This window comes from Erythrolamprus reginae, chromosome 8 (genome assembly GCF_031021105.1).
Source record: "Erythrolamprus reginae isolate rEryReg1 chromosome 8, rEryReg1.hap1, whole genome shotgun sequence".
NCBI lineage: Eukaryota > Metazoa > Chordata > Lepidosauria > Squamata > Dipsadidae > Erythrolamprus > Erythrolamprus reginae.
This window is the reverse complement of record NC_091957.1, coordinates 20132422-20157502: the sequence shown is the minus strand read 5'-3', so window position 1 is coordinate 20157502 and position 25081 is coordinate 20132422. Positions and strand designations below refer to the sequence as shown.

General features: G+C 44.6%; 1 protein-coding gene across 1 annotated transcript in view; it reads right to left on the bottom strand.

Annotated features, from left to right (window-relative positions):
• Positions 1-25081, bottom strand: part of SSU72 (SSU72 homolog, RNA polymerase II CTD phosphatase) — a 49195-nt gene that overhangs the window by 13356 nt on the left and 10758 nt on the right. The window contains exon 2 of the mRNA XM_070759191.1: positions 11749-11892. Coding sequence (XP_070615292.1) covers positions 11749-11892 — 144 coding nt within the window. The remainder of the gene's footprint in view (positions 1-11748; positions 11893-25081) is intronic.

Genomic DNA, 25081 nt, shown 5'->3' with positions numbered 1-25081 from the left:
AATAATAATAATAATAATAATAATAATAATAATAATAATAATAATTTGCCCTTGGTCTGTTTGCTTTCCCAGGATTTTTAAAATCTAACTTTTTATCTCTCTTAAATACATCTCTCGCCGTCTAGAGTCCATCAGGATTTGTGTGGCCTATACATTTAATAAATTAAATTAAGAGTGGTTTTAGCTTTAACTGCTCTCAGTGATTGTGCTTTTGCCCAAGGCTGGCTCAGCTACTTCTACATAGTCCGTGTTTTGCATGATCCGCCAACTTAACAGACAGCCCTTGATTTAACAACCATTATTCATTTAGCGACTGCTTGAGATCAGGGCTTGCTTAAAGAAGCGTTTTGTGATTGATCCTGAAAACAATAGTTGCTGTGTCCCCACGATTTGGGTGTTTGGCAAATGACACTTTTTTTAAAAAAAAGGCAGTTGTAGCATCCTGGGATCAGGTGCTTTGAGAAACAAAAGGTTTCTGACAAGAAAAAGTCACCAGGAGAAGCTGCATTTGCTTAACGGCCGCCAGAGAAAGGTTGAGGCCTGGTCCCTTAACAGCTGCATTGTTTCGCAGTGGAAGTTAAAGTCCTAACCTTAGCCGTAAATTAAGGACTTCCTGTAAAAATATATAAGAGCAGGATTCGTGCAAGAAGCTACAGTAAAGCATCGTGGTTGGTCTGGTATTGCTGGCAGGAACTAAACCCAACTAAGCCCTACATGGCAATGGACCAGATTACCTCCGGAACCGCCTGCTACCGCACGAATCCCAGTGACCGATAAGGTCCCACAGAGTTGGCCTTCTCCGGGTCCCGTCGACTAAACAATGTCGTTTGGCGGGCCCCAGGGGAAGAGCCTTCTCTGTGGCGGCCCTGGCCCTCTGGAACCAACTCCCCCCCGGAGATTAGAACTGCCCCCACCCTCCTTGTCTTTCGTAAACTGCTCAAGACTCATTTATACCGCCAGGCATGGGGGAGTTGAGATATTCTTCCCCCTAGGCCATTACAAGTTATGCATGGTATGTTTGTGTGTATGTTTTTGGTTTTAGTTGTTTTTTACTATTGGATTGAACATGTTGTGTTTATTATTGTTGTTAGCCGCCCCGAGTCTGCGGAGAGGGGCGGCATACAAATCCAATAAATTATTATTATTATTATTATTATTATATTATTATTATTACTGGAATCCAGAAAGTAAGGTTACAAAGCACGTAGCTCTCGTGGGGAATGTTCATGGGGGGAGTTGATATTACTACTGTGTAGTGGGAAGCCAGCAGAAGAGAATTTCCGAGTCCTCGGAAAGGAGCGGCATACAAATCTAATACATTATTATTATTATTATTATTATTGTTGTTGTTGTTGTTGAGCGGTGCCAGTGGTCAGTAGATCATCAACTGGCGTTGCGGTGAAGGTTAGAGATGAGCAACCTCATTCCGTTTCCCTCCAAGTGCAAAGTCCATGCTGTAGTATGCTACCTGAATGCTAACGGTGTGAACGCTGCTGCGATTCACCGCGAAATCATTTCAGTTTACCGAGAGGGCGTAACTGCAAGACAGCATGTGACAAAATGGGTACGGAAATTCAAATTCAACGACGGAAATTCACAATGACGATAGAAGTTGGACGTCCATCCGTTGTGATTGACGGCATGGTGCAGAAAATTGAAGGAAATCTCTCTGATTGCCGTGCAACCATTTTTCAAGATTTTTCTCGCTGGTTACTGAGTTTTGAATTTTTTGGCGTCCTCTCCATAAACTGAAACAATTTCATGCTGAATCGCAGCAGCGTTCATGACCTCAACATTCAGGTATCGTATGATAGTGTGTACTTTGCACTTATTGGGAAACAAAATGAGGGCACTCATCTCTAACCTTCACAACGCCAGTCGATGATCTACTGACCACTGGCTTATTCATTTCCGCTGGCTTCCCGCTATACCATAGTAATTCCCCCCCCCGCCGCAAACATTCCCTGCAAGAGCTACATGCCTTGTAACCTTACTTTCTGGATAACCTTTGTATTTCATAACTAACTCGTCTCCAGGGCAGATTAAAGGAGGCTGGTGGGAAAACTGGTTATGTCACCACAATGGATGGACAATCTAAGGTGAAACAATTATTCCAAGAACCCCAGAAACTCTGAATGCGCCAACCCTGGAGGTTTTTAAGACAAGGTTGGACAAACTATCTGTCTGAGATGGTACAGGACAGCGAAGGCGAAACTATGGCACATGTGCCACAAATGGCAGGTGAAGCCAAATTTGAGGGCACGCAAGGTGTTGCCCTATGTCAGTTCCGGAGCGCATGTGCATTTCTGGCCTTCTGGAGGGCAGGAGGAGGCCACTTTCACCCTCCCCAGGCTTCATGAAAGCCTTCGGAGCCTGTGGATGGCAAAAAACAGACTCAACGGACCTATCAAACGTCTGGTAGGCCCGTTGAGCCATTTTTGGCATCCTCAGGCTTCAGAAATTGGACGAAAAATGGAAATTCTGAAATGTTTTTGAATTTCCGATAGGCCTGTTTTTCACAATCCACAAGGCCCAGAGGCTTTCCAGAAGCCTGGGGAAGGTGAAAAAATGGACCAACGAGCTTACCGGAAGTCCGGAGGCTTCAGTGAGGCCTGCACACATGCGTGGGGGCAGCACTAGGGGGGGATTGTGCGTGCATGCGCAGGGGGAAAGCATTGTATTATCGGTGCGAGCATGCACGCTATCACACACTCGTATGCCCTTTTTGGCACCTGAGCAAAAAAAAAGGTTCACCATCACTAGCACATAGGGCTTCCTGCCTGAGCAGGGGGTTGGGCTAGTAGATCTCCGAGGTCCCTTCCAACTCAGTTATTCTGGTCTATCTTCCAAGTAAGGAGTACCTCGCTACTTAAAAGTGCATTTCACCTGGCTCAGGGTTATCTCTTAAGTTTCAAAAACTCCTGACGTCAGTTTGCCCCATTGATAATGGCAACTGAACTCAAAAAGCAGCGCAGAGACCTTTCTCCATCAAGCTGAAACCTGGCATCTGACCGCATCTGATATCTTCACCATGCATAGCAAGGTCCTTTGTCCTAGGGTCCACAAAACCAGGAAAGGACTTGGGTCTTCTCCCAAGCCAGACTGTAGACCAGGGGTCGACAACCTTAAACAAAGGCCCTAACCGGAAGCCCCCCATCCCGTTCAATGCTGGAGCCCACCAGAAACCCAGTTCGTCCCACCATCGTCTCTTCCTAGTGCGGTGTCTTTTCATCTACCTATCCTAACCGAAAGCCCTATCAATTGTGCAGCTGACTGGCAACAGGGAGCCGCAAGCAGAGGGATGAGAGGAGCTACATGTGGCTCCAGAGCTGCAGTTTGCCGACTCCTGCCATAGACTGATGTAGGCCGAGAGCCTACCGCAATGTGGTGCCCTTCAGAATACACCATTATAGAAACTCAATACCCTCCCTGCTAAGCTTGGGAAGATTGGAAGGAGAGGTGCAGTACTGCACAAATCCTGGGATTAAGTGGGGTCTCCTGCTTGTGTAATTATGGTTGTGGGGATGATTAAATAAAAGGGTGGGACTGATTTGGAAAACTAGTTATGAGAAATATTTCTTTCCACACTTGTGTGTAGGAAAGTACAAGTGTTCTCCAACACTGGGTGAGATCAGAGGCAAGATCAACTCTTCACTAAGCAGGAAGAGGCGACATGATATGGCCTTCAGATTTTGAACCCCCAGCTGATGGGAGTTGTCATCCAAGAATTACAGAAGCAGGCCATGCCTAGTGAAAGGGTTCTTGTCAATTCCCTGCAAAAAACAGTGTCTCCTGACCTAGATAAAATTATTTTAAAAGCTATCCTTGATTATTAAAGCTATTTTAATTTTTGGATATTTAATCTGGCTGCTCTGCTTAGCAACTTTCTTGTTTGCAAAAGATGTCACATCTGCAGGCCTTCTCTTCAGCCCAGCGGTGCAGGATATACTTTTGGGTTGAATTGGCAAATCCAAATTTAGGAAGAGCCCCCCCCCCAACGGTTGTTTAAAAATCAGCTGATGCTTTTTACATCCTGGAAAAATGTAAACACCAAGGGCTTCTTTAAGTCAATTCTACCCCAGGGCATTTTTGTGGTTGGGCAGTTTGAGAAAGACTTGAGAAGCATAGCAAACACAATCTCTCAAGAGAGAAATTTTCCATTCTCCCGAGGCTAAAATCAGAATTGCCGACATTGCAGATCTAGGTGCAAAAATCATCAGGGAATCTTAAAATCAGAATTTAAACTCATAAATGAGCTTCAAAGAGGGAATCCTCAATCCAATGGTTATTTTTGCTGGCGATTCCAAATGGAAAAAACAACTTGCATAATGAAGGGAGCAGTCTTGGTCTCATTTTGACTTCTGAAAAAAGCAATTTGTGTTGCTCTAGTTATGTACACATTTAAAACTTGTCTGATATGCAGACAGTAGGTCTTGATTTTTAAAAAATAATAATCTTGCAATCACCGATCAGGAGAGATCGAATTTGGGCTCAGATCCACAGTTACTCACTCTACTTCATAATCTTCTTGAAACTTTCCTCCCTGTTGATTTGCTATACCACCATAGAAACAGGTTTGTGTGATAGCTGACCAAAGGCTATGTCAAATGCCAGGAAAATCAGAAAATTCATGCAGTGCCGCAAGAATCCTTTGAACATAATTAACGGGAGTCAAGAAGGAATTCGAGAAATTTAGATCTCTTGTGGGCACGCAGGGACTCTAGGATGATAACACATTTCACCCCTCCCTCCCTCAGCCTTGTGATCTCCTACAAGTTTTCTGAGGTTTCCCTAAAACCTGTTCGCCTCTCTTAATATTTCATGCTTGAATTCTACACCATTATTATTATTCTACATCATTATAGAAACATATAAACATAGAAGATTGACGGCAGAAAAAGACTTCATTGTCCATCTAGTCTGCCCTTATACTATTTCCTGTATTTTATCTTAGGATGGATATGTTTATCTCAGGCATGCTTAAATTCAGTTCCTGTGGATTTCCCAACGTCTGCTGGAAGTTTGTTCCAAGCATCTACTACTCTTTTGGTAAAATATTTTCTCACGTTGCTTCTGATCTTTCCCCCAACTAACCTCAGATTGTGCCCTCTTGTTGTGTTCTTTCCTATTAAAAACACTTCCCTCCTGAAACTTATTTAACCCTTTAATATATTTAAATGTTTCTATTATTATTATTATTATTATTATTATTATTATTATTAAAGAAAGTGACATGTTTGGAGCTAGTTTGAGAATTTAAGACTCCCCAGTCAATTCGCTTTATGGGCGTGTCGCCGAAGGGTCAACTTCTCCAGCAAACTTTAAAAAAAATTTAAGGGCTCTGTCCTAACCTTGCCTTCCAAGGTCCTCTTAAGAGAAGTTAATTCCCGAGGACTACTGATGATCAGGGCAGCCTTCTCTACAAATCCAGGACTGAGGACCTTCCTAGAGAAGGGAAACGGAAGGGTTGCATGGTGCTGACGATTTCCAGGGATTGGTGGGGGAATACACGTTTTGCCATTCTATACGGCTTTTTACCTTACTCTCTCAGGTGGTCCTGGGCGTGGTGCTTCCTGTCAGGGTAGCCTGGGCGATTTCTTGGTTGACCGTGCGGACTGGAAGGGGGAAGCAGGGAAAGAAGAGCCAAACCCTCACCGTAAATTATCCACCGAGGCCTGAGAAGTCCCCTTGAGAGTCAAAGCACTCCTTTAAAGATGGAGATGGTACCGCTTCCTCTCCGTGGATTAAGAGTCTGCTGCTTCAGCCTTAGGGGTCACTTTTGGTTTGAAAGCAAGCAGAGGAAAGGAAGGAGGCCCCAAAGACCACCCAACATCTTCTGTTGGTGGCCTTCTACTCCAGCAAACTCCTCCATCTTAAAAGCAGGTTGGGCCAAGACACAGTCTCCATCCCCTTAGGTGATTTTTTTTGTGGCTGTTTGGATTCAGCCAAGCTCCCCACCCATCTTCCCACCACCACAACCATCAAAAACACACACATCCTTGAGCTTAAAGGGGTCTCTCCCGCAGCATTTGACCCATCAGTTCAGGACTTCACACCCTCCAGGTGTCTTCTGCCAACCACTTTAGGATTTGTCCGTTTTGCCCCCTTGGCTTGGAGCTCCTCTGGAGCAGAACTACCCAAACCAATAAAAAAATAAAAAGCAACCCCAAGAGAATGAACGGGAGGGGGAGGGGGGCAAAGGCAATGTTTTTAATGTTATTTTGAGTGCTCAGTACAAACAAAATCAATTTCACAAAAGTGGCGGTTGTTGTTAGATCCTCAGAATATTCTAAGGTGCTATTTTAAAGGGGCAAGGGAAGAAAATAATCCATCTTCTCCTATTAAGGATGCAACCTTCCCTAGAGGTGAGGGCGGGGCAGAGGGAAGCATAATAGCCCCATTTATATCCAGGATAATATGGGACCCACCTTTCTCCTCTAATGCATTTGCGTGCTAGTTCTCACTGAGTGGTTAAGTCTGAGTCAACCTTGAGTCTATGGTGAGATTTGAACTGGTGAACTACAGCCGGCAGTCAGCAGAAGCAGCTTGCAGTACTGCACTCTGACCACTTCGCAATCAAGGCCCAACAGGTAGTTGGATGCCTGTTACAGGACCCCTGAAAGGCCTGGTCATCCAAAGTTTGCTTGGAACAGCTAGCTCACCAGAGAAATGTGTAGCTTCTAAAGACAGGAGGAGACGACAAGATTGAACAATTCCTCCAAAAACATGTTTGGAATTGGCCACTTTTAGTTAAGGCTGGGTCACACATGCTAAGCAATGGCTTACTTCAATCCCTTAGGTGAATTTATAGCCACTTAACCAGGTTAGCAATAGCACTTAAGACTTATATACCGCTTCACAGTGCTTTACGGCCCTCACTAAGCGGTTTACAGTCAGCATATTGCCCCCCAACAATCTGGCTCCTCATTTTACCCACCTCGGATGGACGGAAGGCTGAGTCAACCTTGAGCCTGGTGAGATTCGAACTGTGAAATTGAAGGGAGCTGGCACTGGGCAGGAGCCTGCAGCACTGCTCCCTAACCACCACACCATGCACCGTGGTTGCACTCATACAACGTCCTAAATACTCAGTGCCTTCTATGGTGGTTTCTTTTCAATCTTTTTAAAATTTAAATATAAATTTTAAATCTTTTCAATTGTCTTTTAATGAATTAGTAAGCCCAGCACGTTGCAAAAGAAAGATTCCCCTTCAAGCACAGCCTGCCGTTCCAAGAAAAGTTATGGGACCTACAGGTACTTTGCAAGCATTCTTAAGAAAATATGCTTCGGTTGCCCACCCAGCCAAAAAATAAAATATTAGGAAACCTCTGGAAAAGTTAGAATGATCTCTCTCCCCACTTATTTGCAATCTCTGTAAATGGAAGTCTGGAGATTACCTGGATCTGGCATGGTAACCCCATAAGGGAATCCCCCAATATTCTCATGTACCTAAGCATTACAGATTCTCTAACCCAAAACCAAAGTTATCATAGTATGGTGGAATCCAGCCACAGTGAGGGCCATTGGCTCGGATGGCTTCAAAAAGATCCGAGTCGTATTTTCACGGGGGCGTCTCCATTGGTGTGTGTCCCCTGTAAGCATTGGAACAGCCAGGATTAGCAATTTCTGTTTCTTGTGGGTTTTGGTCAAACTAGATCCCTCTGGGAATCCATCATGGGATCCTCCCGTACATGATCTGAAATGGCAGGCTTATCAATTCAGTGAGAAGTAGCAGACAAGCTTGGTCCAGTGTCATAGGTTCATGCGCCTCCCTCCAATGGTCCCGCGAAGCCAGTCATTGAGCAGACCCGATTCAAGCCATCCCATCCCAAATGCACCTGCTCTGGGTTTGCCCCTACAAGCTCAACCTACAGGGTCAGAAGAATGACATGAATGATGGGAGGTGAAAGCTTTGTGTCCCAAATATTCCCCACCACTAATGCCTGACGAAGCGGTAGGCTTCAAATTCCACCGGAGCTGCAGGCCAACCCCTAGAGCAAGGGTCCTCAACCGGTGCGCTGTGGGCCACTATTGGCCCATGACCTATTCTAGTGATGGCGAACCTATGGCACGGGTCCCACAGGTGGCACGTGGAGCCATATCTCTCAGCATGCGAGCCATTGCCTTAGCTCAGCTCTAGCGTGCATGTGCACGCTAGCCAGCTGATTTTCGGCTTGCGCTGATGCTGTGGGAAGACGTTTTCACCCTCCCCAGACTCCAAGGAAGCTTCTGGAGCCTGCGGAGGGCAAAAAAAAGGGCCTACCTGGCCCATCATAAGTCGGGAAACGGGTTTGCGGAGAGGTGCACGCATGCACAGGGGTGTGTGACGTGCACATGTGCAGATGTCAGGGGGCATTGAATTGCGGGTGTGGGCACTTGTGCATAGGTGACAGTGCGCTTTTGGCACTCAAGGGAAAAAAGGCTCGCCATCACTGGCCTATTCCCAACCAGGCTGTGGGCTGGTGCATTTCGCACATGCAGCCCCACTCAGGCGAGCAGCACCCTAAAGGCTTCTCTCTTGCGTGAGTGGAGCTCTAGGCGTGCACTAGCCCAGTTCCACCACTCCAACCGCCAAGCTGGGCGGCCTGATCTTGATGCTTCGAAAGCAGGGCGGCAAGAGCTGGGCCGAGCCAACTCAACGAGGCTCGGGACACCAGATCTGCTTTGGAAGTTGTTCAGGAAGTCTGAAGGGGCATGACATCATATCCCCCAAAAGCTTCTCTTCTCCGGGCCAAAGGCTTTTGCAAAGAGACAAAGTCTGCTTGCCCAGGACATATGAAAGGCTTCGGGCAAGTGATCCCAGGCTGCTTTGAGCCTTCTGTCCATTTGCAAAAGTCTTTGGCCCAGAAGAGCATGAAGGAGCCAAAACCGAACCCCCACAAAGGCTTCTCTCTTGTGGGAGTGGAACTGCGTGGGCCACCACTTGCGTCACCCAGTTCCCTTCTCCCCTTCCCAGCCAGCCACCCCCAAGCGGGAAAGGTTGGGGGACTGCTGTCCTAGAGAAGCAGTAGTAGTAAGGCAGCCTTTTTCCTATGTCCGTGATGGCGAACCTGGTGCCCTAGCTCAGCTCCAACATACATGTGTGTGCCGGTCAGCTGCTTTTTGGTTCGCAGAGGCTCTGGGAGGGCGTTTTTAGCTTCCAGAGAGCCTCCGGGGGATGGAGGAGGGCGTTTTTATCCTCCCAACTCCAGGGAAGCCTTTGGGGCCTGGGGAGGGTGAAACACGAGCCTACGGGGCCCACAAGAACTGGCCGTTTCCAGCCTCCAGAGGGCCTCCAGGGGGGTGGGGGGAAGCTGTTTTACACCCTTCTCAGGCATTGAATTATAGGTGTGGGCACTCGGGCATGCAAGGATAGCGTGCACGCTCATTCAGCACCTGAGGAAAAAAAGGTTCGCCATCACTGTCCTACGTCAAATTTCTTCTGCCCTCGGCCAATGACATCTCTAAAGACTTTTAAGAGTCTGAGCTACAGGACAGACGGGGATAAAGTTTCTGGGATGTGATTCAGCGATGTCAACCTATTTGGCCCATTTCCAAAGAATATGACAGTTGTTCTTGGTTTTAAAACGACAGAAGATGGCTCGTGCAGAAGAGACTGAGAAGCCCTTCTTCAACCAATGCTTTTTGGGGGAAGTTTTATCTGTTCAGATTCTGGAGAAAAGCTCAAGGGCAGCTGCCGGAACCTAAGAAGAGCCATGCTGAATCAGGCCAAACCCCATCGAGTCCAGCATTCTGCATCACACAGTGGCCCAATTGTCCCTGGGGATCTTGAGCAGAAGAAGGCAAAACCCTCCCTTTCCCTTGACCCCAACAAATGGGACCCAAGGGAACCTTTCCTGCCTCAACCAACATAGAGGCGGCACTTGCACATCCATTTCAATAACCACTGATACACATGGCATCCATGAATCTGTCTAATCCTGCCTTGAAGCTATCAAGGCTGACAGCTGTCACGACCTCTTCTGGAAGTGTAACAAACTCCTGTTATTGGTTACCCCCAACTGGACTTTCAAAGACTCTTGAAAGAAGGCCGGACTAGATATTAGAATGCAAGATGTCTGCACTAAAGAATAAGAGCTAAAGAGGGGGGAAGCCAGCTGTTCTAGAAGGATGGACCCAAGGACTTTTTTTCCAGATTAGCTTAACTATTTTCCTGCTTCCTTGACTGAAAGACGTAGCATCCTAGGATAAGCTTTGGCCCAGGGAAAGCCCCAAGGTAGATCCCAGCCCTGAATCCTTCTTATGGCAACCACTGCCTCAATCTCTTGGCTCAGGGAAGGAGGCCTTCCCCAGTGCCCCACATCAAATGGGAATTCCACCTCTACGCCAGGTTCTTTTGAAGGACGTGAGAGGTGGAGGGGAGGGGAGAGAAATTGGAAGGCAGTTCTCCTGCCTGGACTCTACAAAGCAATCCCCTAGTTGCCAGATGCCCTAGTTCAGTGATGGCGAATCTACAGCACAGGTACCACAGGTGGTACGCAGAGCCATATCCACCGGCATGTGAGCTGTTGCACTAGCTCATTTTTTCGTCTTGTGTGTGTGTGTGTGGGGGGGGGGGGGTTTCAGCCTCCGGTGGGACATTTTCGCCCTCCCTAGGGCTCCCAAGAAAGCCTCTGGAGGCTGGGGAGGGCAAAAAAAGGACCTACCTGGCACACTAGAAGTCAGAAAATGGGGGATGACAGGGGCGTGGAATTGTAAATGTGGGCACTCTTGTGTGCACATGCGTTTTTGGCACCCAAGGGAAAAATGGTTCGCCATCACTGCTGCCTAGTTGGTCCTGGAGAAAGTTGGCATGGAAAACTGAAGAGGATCCAAGGAGAAAATTTGAGTCTCTCAGATGACCAGAAAAGGTCACCTCCGATGAACTCATGTCTGTCTACCCTAAAGAGCTCAGCTGAGGATTGGAACAATTCATTCCAGCCCTGTATGGAGAAACTTGCAATGTGAGCCTGGGGTTTTCTGTGGGGAAAATCATGAAGCTACAGCCTCACCCTTGGGGGCTGGGTGGAAACAGCAATAGTATTTTAGACTTATCTACTGCTTCATAGTGCTTTTCCAGCACTCTCTAAACGATTTACAGAATCAGCCTATTTGCTCCCAACAATCTGGGTCCTCATTTGACCCACCTTGGAAGGATGGAAGGCTGAGTCAACCTTGAGACAGACGGTGGTGAGATTTGAGCTGCTCAACTACAGCTAGCAGCTAGCTGAAGTAGCCTGCAGTGCTGCATTCTCTAACCACTGTGCCACCTCGGCTCCTACGCAGGATACTCCCAAATACTCCCAAGGCAGGAGAATTGGCCAGAGGTCCGCGAATGGGGAGCTGCATAGACCTCGGGATGAAACCTGGACTGTGGAAGGAGGGATGTTTTAACCCAAGTGCCCAAGTTCAAGGCTGTGTCTCCCAATTTATTACTACAACTGATATGACCCTCGTTTCCAGAAACCTGGGGGGGGGGGGGTGTCCCTAGTGTCGTCGGCACAGAAAGGCAATTGCACCCCAAGAAAGACGCTGCTGTCCCCTTGCTCTAACCAACCTGTCACACAACTGAGCTACTCCATGGGGGGCAGTTAAGGGGGGGCGCTAGGAGCCCTTTCTACAGTGTGAAGCACCTGCTGCTGAGACCTGGAAACACCAGACTTGGCCAGAGTCAAGTAGCCAGTTGTTCCTTATGCAAAGGAGCACAAAGACGCGCCTCGGAAAAAGAGCAGAGGGTGGGGTTTTGAACGGCCCCTTCCGCAGGGATACAGTTCTTTGTCTTTCCTAAGCAGGTCACTGTACATCTGATCGTATGTCGTTTTGAAATCGTAAACATTCGGTTTGTCTGGGGCAGGTCCTGGCAGCTTCACGTGAGTCCCGGTACCAAACGATCGGACGCTGAAACCACGTTTACTGAAAAAGACAAACGGGTAGGGGGGTGGAGAGAGAGAGAAAAAGCTCCGTTAGTTGGGACAGATGCAAGCGACAAAATTTGACGGTTTATGCACAAATTCCACAACTGCTGGGTTGATGTTTTATCATCCCAACGGCGTCTGCTTTGTGGTTTAACTGACATTTCAGAGGAACTTTGAGAATGGCTGCAGGTTACAGCACGATAAAATAGACAAAGAACTGAAAAGTCAAGACCTAGGTTAGTTCCTCTTACGACTGTGGCTAATCTTTTTAACCAGAGTGATTTTGTGGGGGGGGGGGGGGGGAGAGAGAATGTGCCTCTTTGCAAAGAGACGTCAACCTCAAACTCTGCAAACAACAATGGATGTTGAGAAGGCTTTCAACAAAGGCAATTTTAGAAAGCAAGTGTACACACAGTATGCAGTTGAAAGCAAAGACAGGGCCATCCTACAGGACCGAATGGCAGACATGATTAAAATTAAATTAAATCTTGTATGTATGTATGTATGTATGTATGTATGTATGTATGTATGTATGTATGTAAAGTATTTTGAAGACAGTGTATTGTCCGGACATTTTATTTTACGGAATTTAACAAAAAATAATCAGTAACAGATATATTGATAGCAATAATATACGTAATAATTATTTATAACCATATTTATAATTATATTAGCTTATTTACGATCATATTAATTATAGTAGCATACTTATAATTATAAACATTCATGTTTTACTTATACATAATAATCTTTCTTCATCTAACTCAGTGATGGCGAACCATTTTTTCCTTGGCTGCCGAAAGAGCACTTGTGCATGCTATCATGCATATGCGAGTGCCCACACTTATAATTCAATGCCTGGGGAGGGTGAAAACAGCTTCCCCTGCCCCCCGGAGGCCGGAAACGACCTGTTTCCCAACTTCTGGTGGGCCCAGTAGGCTCGTGCTTCACCCTCCCCAGGTTCTGAAGGCTTTCCTGGAGCCTGGGGAGGGTAAAAACACCCTCCCCCATCCTCCTGGATACTCTCTGGAAGCCAAAAACGCCCTCCCAGAGCTTCTGTGTGAGCCAAAAATCAGCTGCCCGGCACACACATGCACGTTGGAGCTGAGTTAGGGCAACGGCTTGTGTGCCAGCAGATATGGCATCCGTGCCAAAGGTTCGCCATCATTGATCTAACTTCTACATCTTATCGCCAACCATTGATCAAACCTATTCCACCTTTAATAGTACTCTATACCTCCTTTGTCATTTATTTCCAATGTCAATCTATCCATCTCTGCACAGACCAATATTTTACGGATTATGTTTTCATCTGGTGGGGTTTGGGCATTTTTCCAATACTGTGAAAATACTATTCTCGCTGCTGTTGGTACATGTAGCATTAAGTATATAGTAGCTCCTTTATCATAACTTTCTGGTATTAGATATAATGAAAGTGCCAGGCTTGATGAGATGAAACAACTTTGTCAGAAGTGATGATGATAATAATAATAATAATAATAATAATAATAATAATAATAATAATAATAAAAAATTTGCCAGATTTGATCAAAGGGTTTCCTTCTAGGTTTGTTTGAAGAACACCACAAACCCGTAGCCCCAAAGGTTGTTCAGTATCCAAACAGCTTTTCGTTCATTTCATTCCCTCAATTCAGAATTACAGGAAAAGGGACGGAATCAAAATGCAACGGGAGCATCAGCCGGCAAATCGGTGAAGTCATTGGGCAGGCGAGCGTAAGGAGGAAGAGCGTTCTCCTTTTGTTTATGGCTGGCTGTGTCATTTCCTAAGGCGCCCCGCAAGCTGGCTCTTTGGAACGGCATTAATGAATATCAACACCAATCGGGCTGCGTAAATACTAACCAACAGTGTCGCCCGCTGGCGAGTTTTCAAGAGAAATTAGGAAGCTATCTCCAATGGCAAGGATAAAGGAGATCCAGACCTCAGGGCTGGTCCTACACAGGAAAGCAATTTTTAAAATTCTTCTCGCCTATAAACGAAGTGCATGTTTCTCACAAGCGCTTGACCTGCTGTTCCTGGCATCAATGAGACTTCTCCCCCTCCCCCCCAAAAGGCTTTCAAATGTCCTTCCATCCTTCCCAAGCCCCCACCCCCCCTCTCAATGTCAGTTACCAGTTTCAAATAGACACCCGAGTGCCAAATGTAAGGAGAATCCTGCTTTACTATACCGATGCTGATTAGCTGAAGACCATAATGTGGCTTGCTTTGGGCTTGGTGCGATGTGCAGCCATGAAGGTTTAAGCTGCAGGAAAGCTTGACGCAGGAGTGAAATCCAGCAGGTTCTAACAAGTTCTGGAGAACCGGTAGCAGAAAATTTTATTATTTATTGATTTATTGGATTTGTATGCTGCCCCTCTACGTGGACTCGGGGCGGCTCACAACGTATCAAAAAACAAACACAATAACAGATCTGAAATCCAATCAATATAAATAACTAATCTAAAACCATTCTAAAAAGACTAAAACATTAAAAATCATTCATTCAGATTCAAACCACAAACATACCACACACTCATTGGCCAGAGGCTAGGGTCTAGTGACTCTAAGCTTGACGACATCAATAGGTTTTTAGATTTTTGCGTAAGGCAAGGAGGGTGGCAGCAGTGCGAATCTCTGGGGATTCATGCGGCAGAAGGGGGTCCCATAGGTAATCTGGTCCGACGCCATGTAGGGCTTTATAAGTCATAACCAACACTTTGAATCGTGTCCGGAAACCAATTGGCAGCCAATGCAATCCGCGGAGTGCTGGAGAAACATGGCCATACCTTGGGAGGCCCATGACTGCTTGCGTGGCTGCATTCATCTTTAGAGAGGGGCGGCATACAAATCTAATAAATTATTATTATTATTAAATTATTATTATTCTGCACAATTTGTAGTTTCCAAACACTCTTCAGAAGTAGCCCCAAGTAGCCCCATTTCAGTAGTCAGAGTTCAGAGAACTGGCAAATTCCACCTCTGGCTGGACCGGATGGGGTGAGAATGGAGATTTTGCAGTACCCTTTCCCCAACACGTTCACCAAGCCACACCCAGAACTGGTAGTACAAAATAAATAAATTGAAATTTCACCACTGGCCTGATATCAAGGCTTCTTTAACAAGTGACAGTTTGAAAAACCACGGCTGGGTGCAAAAACTGTGTGTCTATCATTCTTAACACTATGGAAGACAGCAAGTTTACTAGACCAGGGGGTCTCCAACCTTGGCAGCTTTAAGACTTGTGGACTTCAACTCCCAGAGTTCCTCAGCCAGCTTTGCAAAGAAACTCTGGGAGTTGAAGTCCACAGGTCTTAAAGGCCGCCATGTTTGGAGACTCCTGTACTAGACTGTGTCTCTTGGCTCAGTTAAGACTGGATGGCGTTTTGCTTTGTCCTTGCCTTCGCTAATTAAATTTATGAAGCCACCCCCAAAGTCTTGGTGCACTCAGGAGGTTCCTCAGTTGTTATGACTCCTGAGAAAAGACCAAAGAAATGCGGATTGTCCAAGGGAAGTATTTTTCTCTTCACTCTGAAAAACAACCTCTAATTTAAATAAAGCCTACATGTTCTTGCTCACCCAAGCAGCAAATTTCTGTTCATGTTCATATGTTGATTAATAGCTGCCTCTAGTTAAATGTATTCATTTAGTGGGATTCACCTCCCTTCACTTAAAAAAAATTGGGACAATTTTTAAGCCTAATTAACCATCGGCAGCTGGGCTTCCAACAACGGCACATTTTAGTCAAGCAAGTCTAACTCTCTGCTCAAGGCAGGAATAAACTTTTCTCCCGAACTGGGTGCTTTCTAGCCTTATTTGGGCTGCATTGCTTGAAACAAGCTCTAGATGGTGGAAAAGAGTTATGTGTGTGGCTCTTTGCTGCCACCGAGTGACTGTCTGAGTATTGCAGGCGAAGTATAAAAATCCTTTAACTACCCACTTAACAGAAGGTTGTTTGAAGGTGTCTGAACTGAGTAACATACTCACCTTAGAAGTGCCAAGGTATCAACCATTCAAAGCCAACTTGGCTCCAGAATTGCTTTCCCATCCGCAAGACCCACATACCCACAGTTCAATTATTTAATTAACCCAACCATCTGCGTTCATATAATATAACAAAGGAAAAACAAACTAGCTAGTTTGTGGTTTACAGCCCCCAAGTATCACGGTTCCATTCGTACATTTGTGATCGTCTCTGGATAAATTTAGCACACAGATTGCAAGCACGTGGCTATAAATAGAGCTCTGTGTCCTGTTTGCTACGATTTTTACATTCCACAGCAAAATAAGTACTGGTACATCTGTAGCAATCTAAACTATAAATAAATACAAATCCCACATCTTATTTTTATTTAAAAGAAAAAAACAAATTGATTTGGTCTCTTCTTTGAAGTTCGTTTTGAAAGTCACTGAACCGTACCCAGCCTTCCGTCCTACACAATACAAGCAGCAAAAGAAAGTTGAATGAAATAATATTTATTTATTTATTTATTTATTGCATTTATACGCCACTCACTCCAAACGGACTCGGAGAGGCTAACAACAAGTATAAATGCAATACAGTGGCACCTCTACCTAAGAATGCCTCTACTTACAAACCTTTCAAGATAAGAATCGGGTGTTCAAGATTTTTTTGCCTCTTCTCAAGAACCATTTCCCACTTACAAACCCCGAGCCTCCGAAACTGTAACCAGAAAACACAGGAAGAAGCCTCTGTGGGGCCTCTCTAGGAAACTCCTGGGAGGAAACAGGGCTGGGAAAGGCGGGGAGAAGCCTCCATGGGGCCTCTCTAGGAATCTCCTGGGAGGAAACAGGGCCTTCACCCTCCCTGAGGTTTCCCCAATCGCACAAATTATTTGCTTTTACATTGATCCCTATGGGAAAAATTGCTTCTTTTTACAAACCTTTCTACTTAAGAACCTGGTCACGGAACAAATTAAGTTCGTAAGTAGAGGTACCACTGTATAAATAAAAAACCAATTTAAAACATCACTAAAATCACAAGTATTATATAATATATAATAGTGATTAATTCCATTAATCTCAGTGAGTCTACTCGAACTATGTCAGAATCTAAGCTGCTGCCATGGACAATCAGAATTAGTTTACCACCCCAAATTAACCAACTCTGATTGTCCACAGCAGGGTAGACTTGATGAGATTATTCACCTTTCTTTTGCCCCCTGTATTGTGCAGGATGGAAATATTATAAAAGAGAGGTGCATCATTGGTCTTGGTGCCGTTCCACCATCCACCCACAACCCATATGCCTGCAATATAGGACAACAAACATCCTGAGAAAATCATGTACGTGGAAGATTGTGGACACACCTGTGGCCTCTTTTCACAGGAGATGCCAAGTTGTGGAATGCTACCAAGACAAGAACGTGCCATGACCCATTGCCAAGCAGTAACCCCTCTTGCCAACCTGCCCATTACATCAGGGATAATGTTATCTCAGCAACTTCTAAACTGGATGCAAATGTTTTCAAGATCAGAAGTGCAACCAGTCTTGTAAAGAATACTTTTTTTTAGAATTTATGAATAAAAATGATACAGCTCTCTTGGTCTCCCCCAAAGAGGAAGGCGAAGGAGGAAGAGTGGAGTTTCAGAATTGAAACAGAGGCTAGAGAAAACATCGTACTAATTTCAGAAGTATCAGCATTGGCTTTCTAGGCCAGTGATGGTGAATCTATGGCACGGGTGCCACAGGTGGCACGTGGAGCCATATCTGCTGGCACATGAGCCATTGCCCTAGCTCAGCTTCAACATGCATGTCTGTGCTGGCCGGCTGATTTTTGGTTCACACAGTGGCTCTGGGAGGGCGATTTTGGCTTCCAGGGAGCCTCTGGGAGACGGGAGAGTCCATTTTTACCCTCCCCTGTCTCCAGGGAAGTCTGGGGAGGGCAAAACACGAGCCTACTGAGTCCACCAGAAGTTGGGAAACAGGGCGTTTCTGACCTCCAGAGGGCCTCCGGGGAGTGGGGAAGCTGTTTTTGACCTCCCCAGGCATTGAATTATGGGTGTGGGCACTCGTGTATGCACGATAACACCCACCCACACTATTTGAGCCCCCAAGGGAAAAAAGGTTTTCCATCACTGTTCTGGGCGATCCTCTAAGAAGAAATTCAGATCTGTCTTGCTAAGCCCTGCCTCAGAAAGATTCTCACTAGGCCTTTTTATTATCTTAAGTTGGAAGGGAAAGAAACAGGGAAGGAAGAGGAAAGAAACCATGTGGTAGACAAGCACACCTTGAGCTAGGCCATACTGACGCTGCCATGGGCAACCGAGCAAGATCCCAATGAGTAGGAAGGCTGCCCGAAGAAAAGCTTGTCAAAAAGAATAAATAAATACTCATTCAATAGAAGGTTCATATATATATATTTACCCAAACATCAAAAATGGAGACTTCAATTTCTTCTTTGGCCAGGTCAACTATAAATTTGAATCAGAAGGTATCTGGAGATCCCAAGATTGGGGAAGGAGCACCAGCATTACAGAAATTAACCTCACCTAATCTGGGTGTAAATATTTATTTACAACTCCCCCTTTCCTTTTGAAGTTAAATCACTTTCTCCAGCTTTCCCCAACGTGTGTCTTTTGCCTGCCTGGTCTGTGTCTTCAAATAACTTAAGAAATATTTGCCCCAAAAGTTGAATTTTGATTAATATAGAGTATTTGCCCAGTGACATGTGTAGAAGTCGCACCACATATTAACAATTAAGAGTACTGTATTTTTGGAGTATAAGATGCACCTTTCTCCCCTTAAAGGAGGCTGAAAATTTGGGTGCGTCTTATACTCTGAATGTAGGTTTTTGTGTGTGTGGGGGGGGGGGGTTGTGAAGCTTCCCCCCACCAACACTGACATGCTAACAATCTTCTTACCCACTTGCAGGCTTTTTCATTGCTACTCCCTCGGAATAATGTTTTTTTCCAGCCCTAAATCTTTGCAGTTTTCATTGCTACTCTCTCCAAACAAGGTTTTTTTCAGCCTTAACCAGGGGATAAAATAATGTGCTGAAGCTAACCAAACTAAGGACCCTAGTATGATGAATACCTGCTAGGTAAACCTTTTCCCTATTTCCTCCCCCAAAACTAGGGTGCGTCTGATACTCCAAAAAACACAGTAATTCAATGTTTCTGATTTCTATCTTAATCCCCTAAAGCTTCCCCTAAAGGCCATACTGCTGTCTCTTTCATGTTAATCAAAAGGTTTGAGAAGTGATATCAGATCAACTGCACTATTTCCTCAAACAATGTTTACCTGCTTTTTTTTTTTTTGGTCATAAGTTGCCTGGGTAGAAAAGGGCCCCATTTTCATTTATGGCAAAGTGGGGATAATCAGCTTTCTCTTTGGGGGGGGCAGCCCTCTGGAATCAGCTCTCCCCAGAGATTCACACTGCCCCCACCCTCCTTGCCTTCCATAAGTGTCTTTAGGACTCATTTGTGCCGCCAGGCTTGGGGCGATTAGATCTTAGCCCCTGGCCAACGAATGACTGTAGCCAATGCAAAGGAGCGTCTAATTTAATACTCCATTCTCAGGGAGAATTTAATTCAAGGCCACATCCGTGGCACTGCCCAGGAAATTCTCCCTAAAAAGGCATTTTCAAATCCTGGATGACAACATGGCATGTATGGAGGTTAAATGGTACTAAACCCTATGCCTGGTTTGTGCATTACACAAAGGCATTGTTTGATCACAACTGTTTAACCAAATTTAAAAAAAAAAACAATTTGATTGGGGTCACACAAAAATAAACTGGAATCTTGATTGGGTTTGTGAAGCCAAGCAAAGCTTAGGGGACAGTAGTCACTTGGTTCACTGTCCCTTTGGGCTGTTGGAATTCTTCCTTATAGGCCCAAGACTGAGGCTTTTATTTTTATGTATTTATTAAATTTGTTAGCCACCCAGAGCCAGAGTGACTATAAATAAAAAACAAATAAATACATTTATTTCCTGCCCTAAAACTTTAGACATTATACACAGCAACCTGTTGTTAAAAAAACAAATCACTGAGCAGAGCCCATTTCTTTTGACTATCCCGTCACAAGGATAAATTGAAATCTTTACAAACCGTTGCGAAGGAAACACTTTCCTATGCCCGAGTGCCGAGTGTTTTTAACAAGTTCGAACCATTCATTTTTCCTCGTTTGAAGCACGAGGGAAATTAAATTTCCTGTTAAAATGGTTTTTCCACGAGGGACGTGTTTTGTTTTGTTTTAAAAACTCAAGGTGAGGCCCAGCAGCAGAAACCAACTCCCAGAAACTCTACCGTTTTAAGTCTTCCGCACACACTCACACGTCAAACTAACACAATAAGCGCTTTTTTTTTTTTTTGCTCCATCAACTGAGAATTCCAGCGAGAACATTTTGTCTCATTCCAAATGCAAATGACAGGGCTAATTTTAGGAAGTGAGTCAGGCTCCAGATGGACATCTGGTCCGACAACTGAAATCATCCCGTGCTGTTTAAGCTCGTCCAATTGCGCTTCGTCTCGGGTGCGTTAAGTAAGAAGTGGTTCACGAGGCAGAAGAGGACTTCCTCTTGCAGTGGATACCGGAGACCCATGGTCGACAGCTCTGACACAGCAAACAAAAAAAGGTTGTGGGAAACAATTTGAAGATGAAAGAGAATGTGATGACTAACGCAAGAACACCCAGTGGCTGTCGTTGCGCAACACTGACACACGGCCCCCATTTGTCCGTTCCCACATGAAATGGACAAATGGGGGCCTGCTTTTGGAGATCTCAGACAAGGTGATCTGCAGAACGTCTACTCAACCAAGTGACTCCAAGGTTACCACGCCATGTAAGCTGAATTCTGAGCACTCGAGTCCCGACACATCTCAAGGGCTCTGTGATGGAGAAAGCTGGCTTGGGGCAGGAGTCTAGTTGCTACCCTGGGTTAATTCAGAACCGCAATCTAAAAAGCTAAAAATCCTTATATGACTTTTATTATTAAAACCTAAAAAAAACCAAACAGAAACAAACAAACAAATACATGAAGAAATATTAAAGGTGAAATATAATTAGAATATGATTGTGGTCTATCTGGATGACAAAATTAGAAAGTTGGCAGCGAAGGGAAATGATTGATGCCGAAATTAAATAGATGAATTAAGAATTTTTTGAGATTATATATGATTTACTAACACTGTGTTGCCTTTTATTGTATGGAAAATAGATGGTATATTGCATTGTATGGATATATGTGGAGAGAAAGAAATAAAATAAAAAATTATCCCCTATTGGAATTAAGAAAACACCAGTTCAGAAGGTAACATTGAGAAACTAGAACAATTGCAGAATAAAAACTCCAGTTCCCTGTTTTCAGTGTTAGGTTTGTGTGTCAGTGTTGTGCAATGACAGCCACTGGGTGTTCTTGCGTTAGTCATCACATTCTCTTTCATCAGTTGTTCTGAGGAACAAAGGAGGAAGTGACCAAAGAAATCTTCCCTATTTCCATGTTAAAACAATGATTTCTTTGAACAAAATCAACAACTTTGGGGACTTAAAAAAACACCACCACCAAACCGGAATACAGAAATCATAGCAAAAAAGGCGAGCATTAAGACACTGCAATAATTAGAAAAAACATGGCAAGATCTCTGCAATCCTTTTGTAAATTGAAAACAAAGTGTTTCAATAAACCCAGCCATTATCTTTCTCTGCAGAAGTGAATTAAAACAGTTCTGTGTTAGCAAAAAGCTCAGAAGAGAAGGATTTGGGGTAGTGATTTCTAACAGTCTCAAAATGGGTGAACAGTGCGGTCAGGCGGTAGGGGAAGCGAGTGGAATGCTTGGTTGCATAGCTAGAGGTATAACAAGCAGGAAGAGGGAGATTGTGATCCCGCTGTATAGTGCTGGTGAGACCCAAAAAATGGTGGATGGTCTTAAGCATAAAACTGATCAGGAAAGACTTCATGAACTCAATCTGGATAGTCTGGAGGACAGAAGGGAAAGGGGGGACACGATCGAAACATTTAAATATGTTAAAGGGGTAAATAAGATTCAAGAGGGAAGTGTTTTTAATAGGAAAGTGAACACAAGAACAAGGGGGCACAATCTGAGGTTAGTTGGGGAAAGATCAGAAGCAACATGAGAAAATATTATTGTAGTGGAAGTGGTAGATGCTTGGAACAAACTTCCAGCAGACGTGGTTGGTCCATCCACAGTAATTGAATGTAAATATGCCTGGGATAAACATAGACCCATCCTAAGATAAAATACAGGAAATAGTATAAGGGCAGACTAGGTGGACCATGACGTCTTTTTCTGCCGTCAATCTTCTATGTTTCTAAAGCAGTCATAGATCTTTCTGTGGTAAAATTACACTTAAAAGCAGGTTTGCCGTAGAATTTATATTTTGCAAAGCAAAATGCTTTGCTTTAAATCTCCTGCCAGTTTATTTTTTTCTAAGCACTTAAAAAAAATGTGGTGCTATTTAAATCCACTTAAGCCAGGGCTAAATTGATGATAGGTTTCAAGTGTCTGCCGGGGTTGTGGGAGCCCAGGTGAAGTGAACGGAGAATAAATGACATATGTCCTAGCATCCCAAATCCCCAATGAACTGGGCCAGACTGATAGGATGCTGTTATTAACACTCCCATCAGTTCAGCATTGAGTTGTAAGCCAATGAAACGCCTGAAGAGGCTCAAATTTCAGCTGTTTGGTTCAATTTTAATTCCAGCCTCTGTAGATGTATTTATTTATTTATTTATTTGGACTTATATGCTGCCCAACTCCCAAAGGACTCCCAAAGGAAGATGCCACTAGATTTCAGGAACAGGTGGGAACTGGGAAAGTAGCATGTGCCACCACTAAACCGTGTTAGTCTACCTTCTGTGTCCTATTGACGCCATCTGTAATGAACTTGCCCTCCCCACTCCTAGCCTACGGTAGGGTTACTCTCTACACTTAGTGTATACTTAATAACCTCTACCTCAACTGTGTGAAAAGTAAGGAAACCTACACAGGGAAAATAGAAGACATTGTCTTCCACCATACCGTGAGCAATACAACTTTCTGGGCTTAGCGTGCAAAAGCAAAGACAGATTAGCACTGCATCTTTGAGAAACAGCATTAAGATTTTTGGTTGATCAAACCTCTTAAATTTTAGCCTCCTAATAAGAGTTTACCGTATTTTTCAGAGTATAAGATGGACCTTAGTTTTTGGGGAGGAAATTAGGGGGGGAACTGCCCACCAGGTATTCATCTGGCTAGCGTCCTTCAATCTGGTCAGCTTCGGCATATTATTTCATAACATGGTTAGGGCTGGAAAAAAAATTCTTCAGAGGGAGTAGCAATGAAAAAAGCCTGCAAGCCAGGAAGATCCTTAGCACATTAGGGCTGGACAAAAAAGCTTAGAAAAAGCTACATTCAAAGCATAAAAAGCACCCAAATTTTCAGCTTCTTTTAAGAGGGCGAAAAGGTCCATGTTATACTCTTATATTCTAAAATACGGTAATATATGAATGTTGCTTATATTACTAAAGCAGTAAAGTTTTGACCATGTTACTGTGATTATACGCTGTCAGAGGCTGCTAGTATAAGGTACACCCAAATTTTCAGCCTCTTTTAGGGTGGGAAAGGTGCATTTTATACTCTGAAAAATAGGGTAGTGTTTGTTCTGTGTTTTCAAGTTCCATGTCTACAGCAGGGAAAGACAGCTGCTGTTTCCTGGCATGCTGAAAAGGTGGGGGTGGGTGAGGGGAACTCAGCCAAAAATCATGATGGGAACAAAAAATTCAAAACTATCTAACTTAAACAGGCAAGAAAAAGACTGCTGCCAATGAGAGCTTGGTACAGGCCTATAAAATTCAAAACCTTTTCCATTTGGGGGGGGGGGATTGTTTGGAGAATAAACTGCAGAGGCATCTAAAGCAGATAAATGGCAATTCACAACGAATAAACACTCCTTTTAATCTGCAATACAGATAGTCCTTGACTTACAACCTTTCACTTAGCGAATTATTCAGTTTCAATGGCACTAAAAAAAAGTGATTTAGGCCCAACTCTTTCACCTATCCCCATGGTCACATGATCAAAATTCAGGCGCCTGGCAACTGGCATGCTTTTATGACAATTGCAATGTTCTTGGAGGGTCACCTGCCCTCCATTTGCAACTTTCTGATTCGCTTAACAACCTCACATTACTAATTTAACAACCGCAGTGACACACTTATCTGCTGTGGCAAGGAACAAAACCCACTTTTCCTTCAAATCAACGACGTACCCTAAACCTGCAATTTTGGCTTCCCTTGGGACATTGTGAAATCAACTCTCTAAATCCAGCCAACTTCCTGGACCATATTTTGAAGGGGGGGGGGAAATGGGGAGCAGTTATATTTCCAGGCTGGGGACACTGGAGGGGGGGGGGAGGAGGATTCAAGGATAATAAAAAAGCAAGCTAGACCACAATACTGGCAGCAGGCAAACTGATGCCACCCACCGAATTCTGAATTGGAGCAAAACACAGAATTCCCACCTTCCTTATATTCCAACCTAGGAATATAAGGAATATAAAACAGGAAACTGCCCTTCAACACACGGGCTAAATCAGTGATGGCGAACGTATGGCACGAGCGCCACAGGTGGCAAGTGGAGCCATATCTGACGGCACGCGAACGGTAGCCTTAGCTTAGCTCCAACATGGATGTGCATGCTGGCCAGTTGATTTTCAGCTGACACGGATGTTTTTTGGCTTCCTGAGGGCCTGGGGGGGGGCTGGGTAAGCCGTTTTTGCCCTCCCCAGGCATTGAATCATGGGCGTGGGGCATTTGTGTGTGTGCAATAGGGTGCACACGTGCTTTCGCACCCGAGGGGAAAAAGGTTCACCATCACTGGACTAGAAGTAGCATGGTTTGAGCTACTTAAAACTCAGTGATGATGATGATGATGATGATTATTACCCAAATGACCATATTACTCATTAATATGTAGTGGGCATTGCCTGGAATGCTGCTTATTCAGTCGGTAAAGCATAAGGAAAGTTCCTGCAGAGTTTCAAATGCCACCGGACTACAAAGTCTTCGCCATTAAGCTACGCTCCCTAGTAAAATCGTTTTGAGGACATCTGCCATGCCACAAGGCCTGAACCTTGCAATAGTAAAGCAAGAAATCTGCAGTACATTTTTCTGGGGGGAGGGGTGGAAAAAACAACCCCCACACACGTACATTTCAAACCTCCTTTT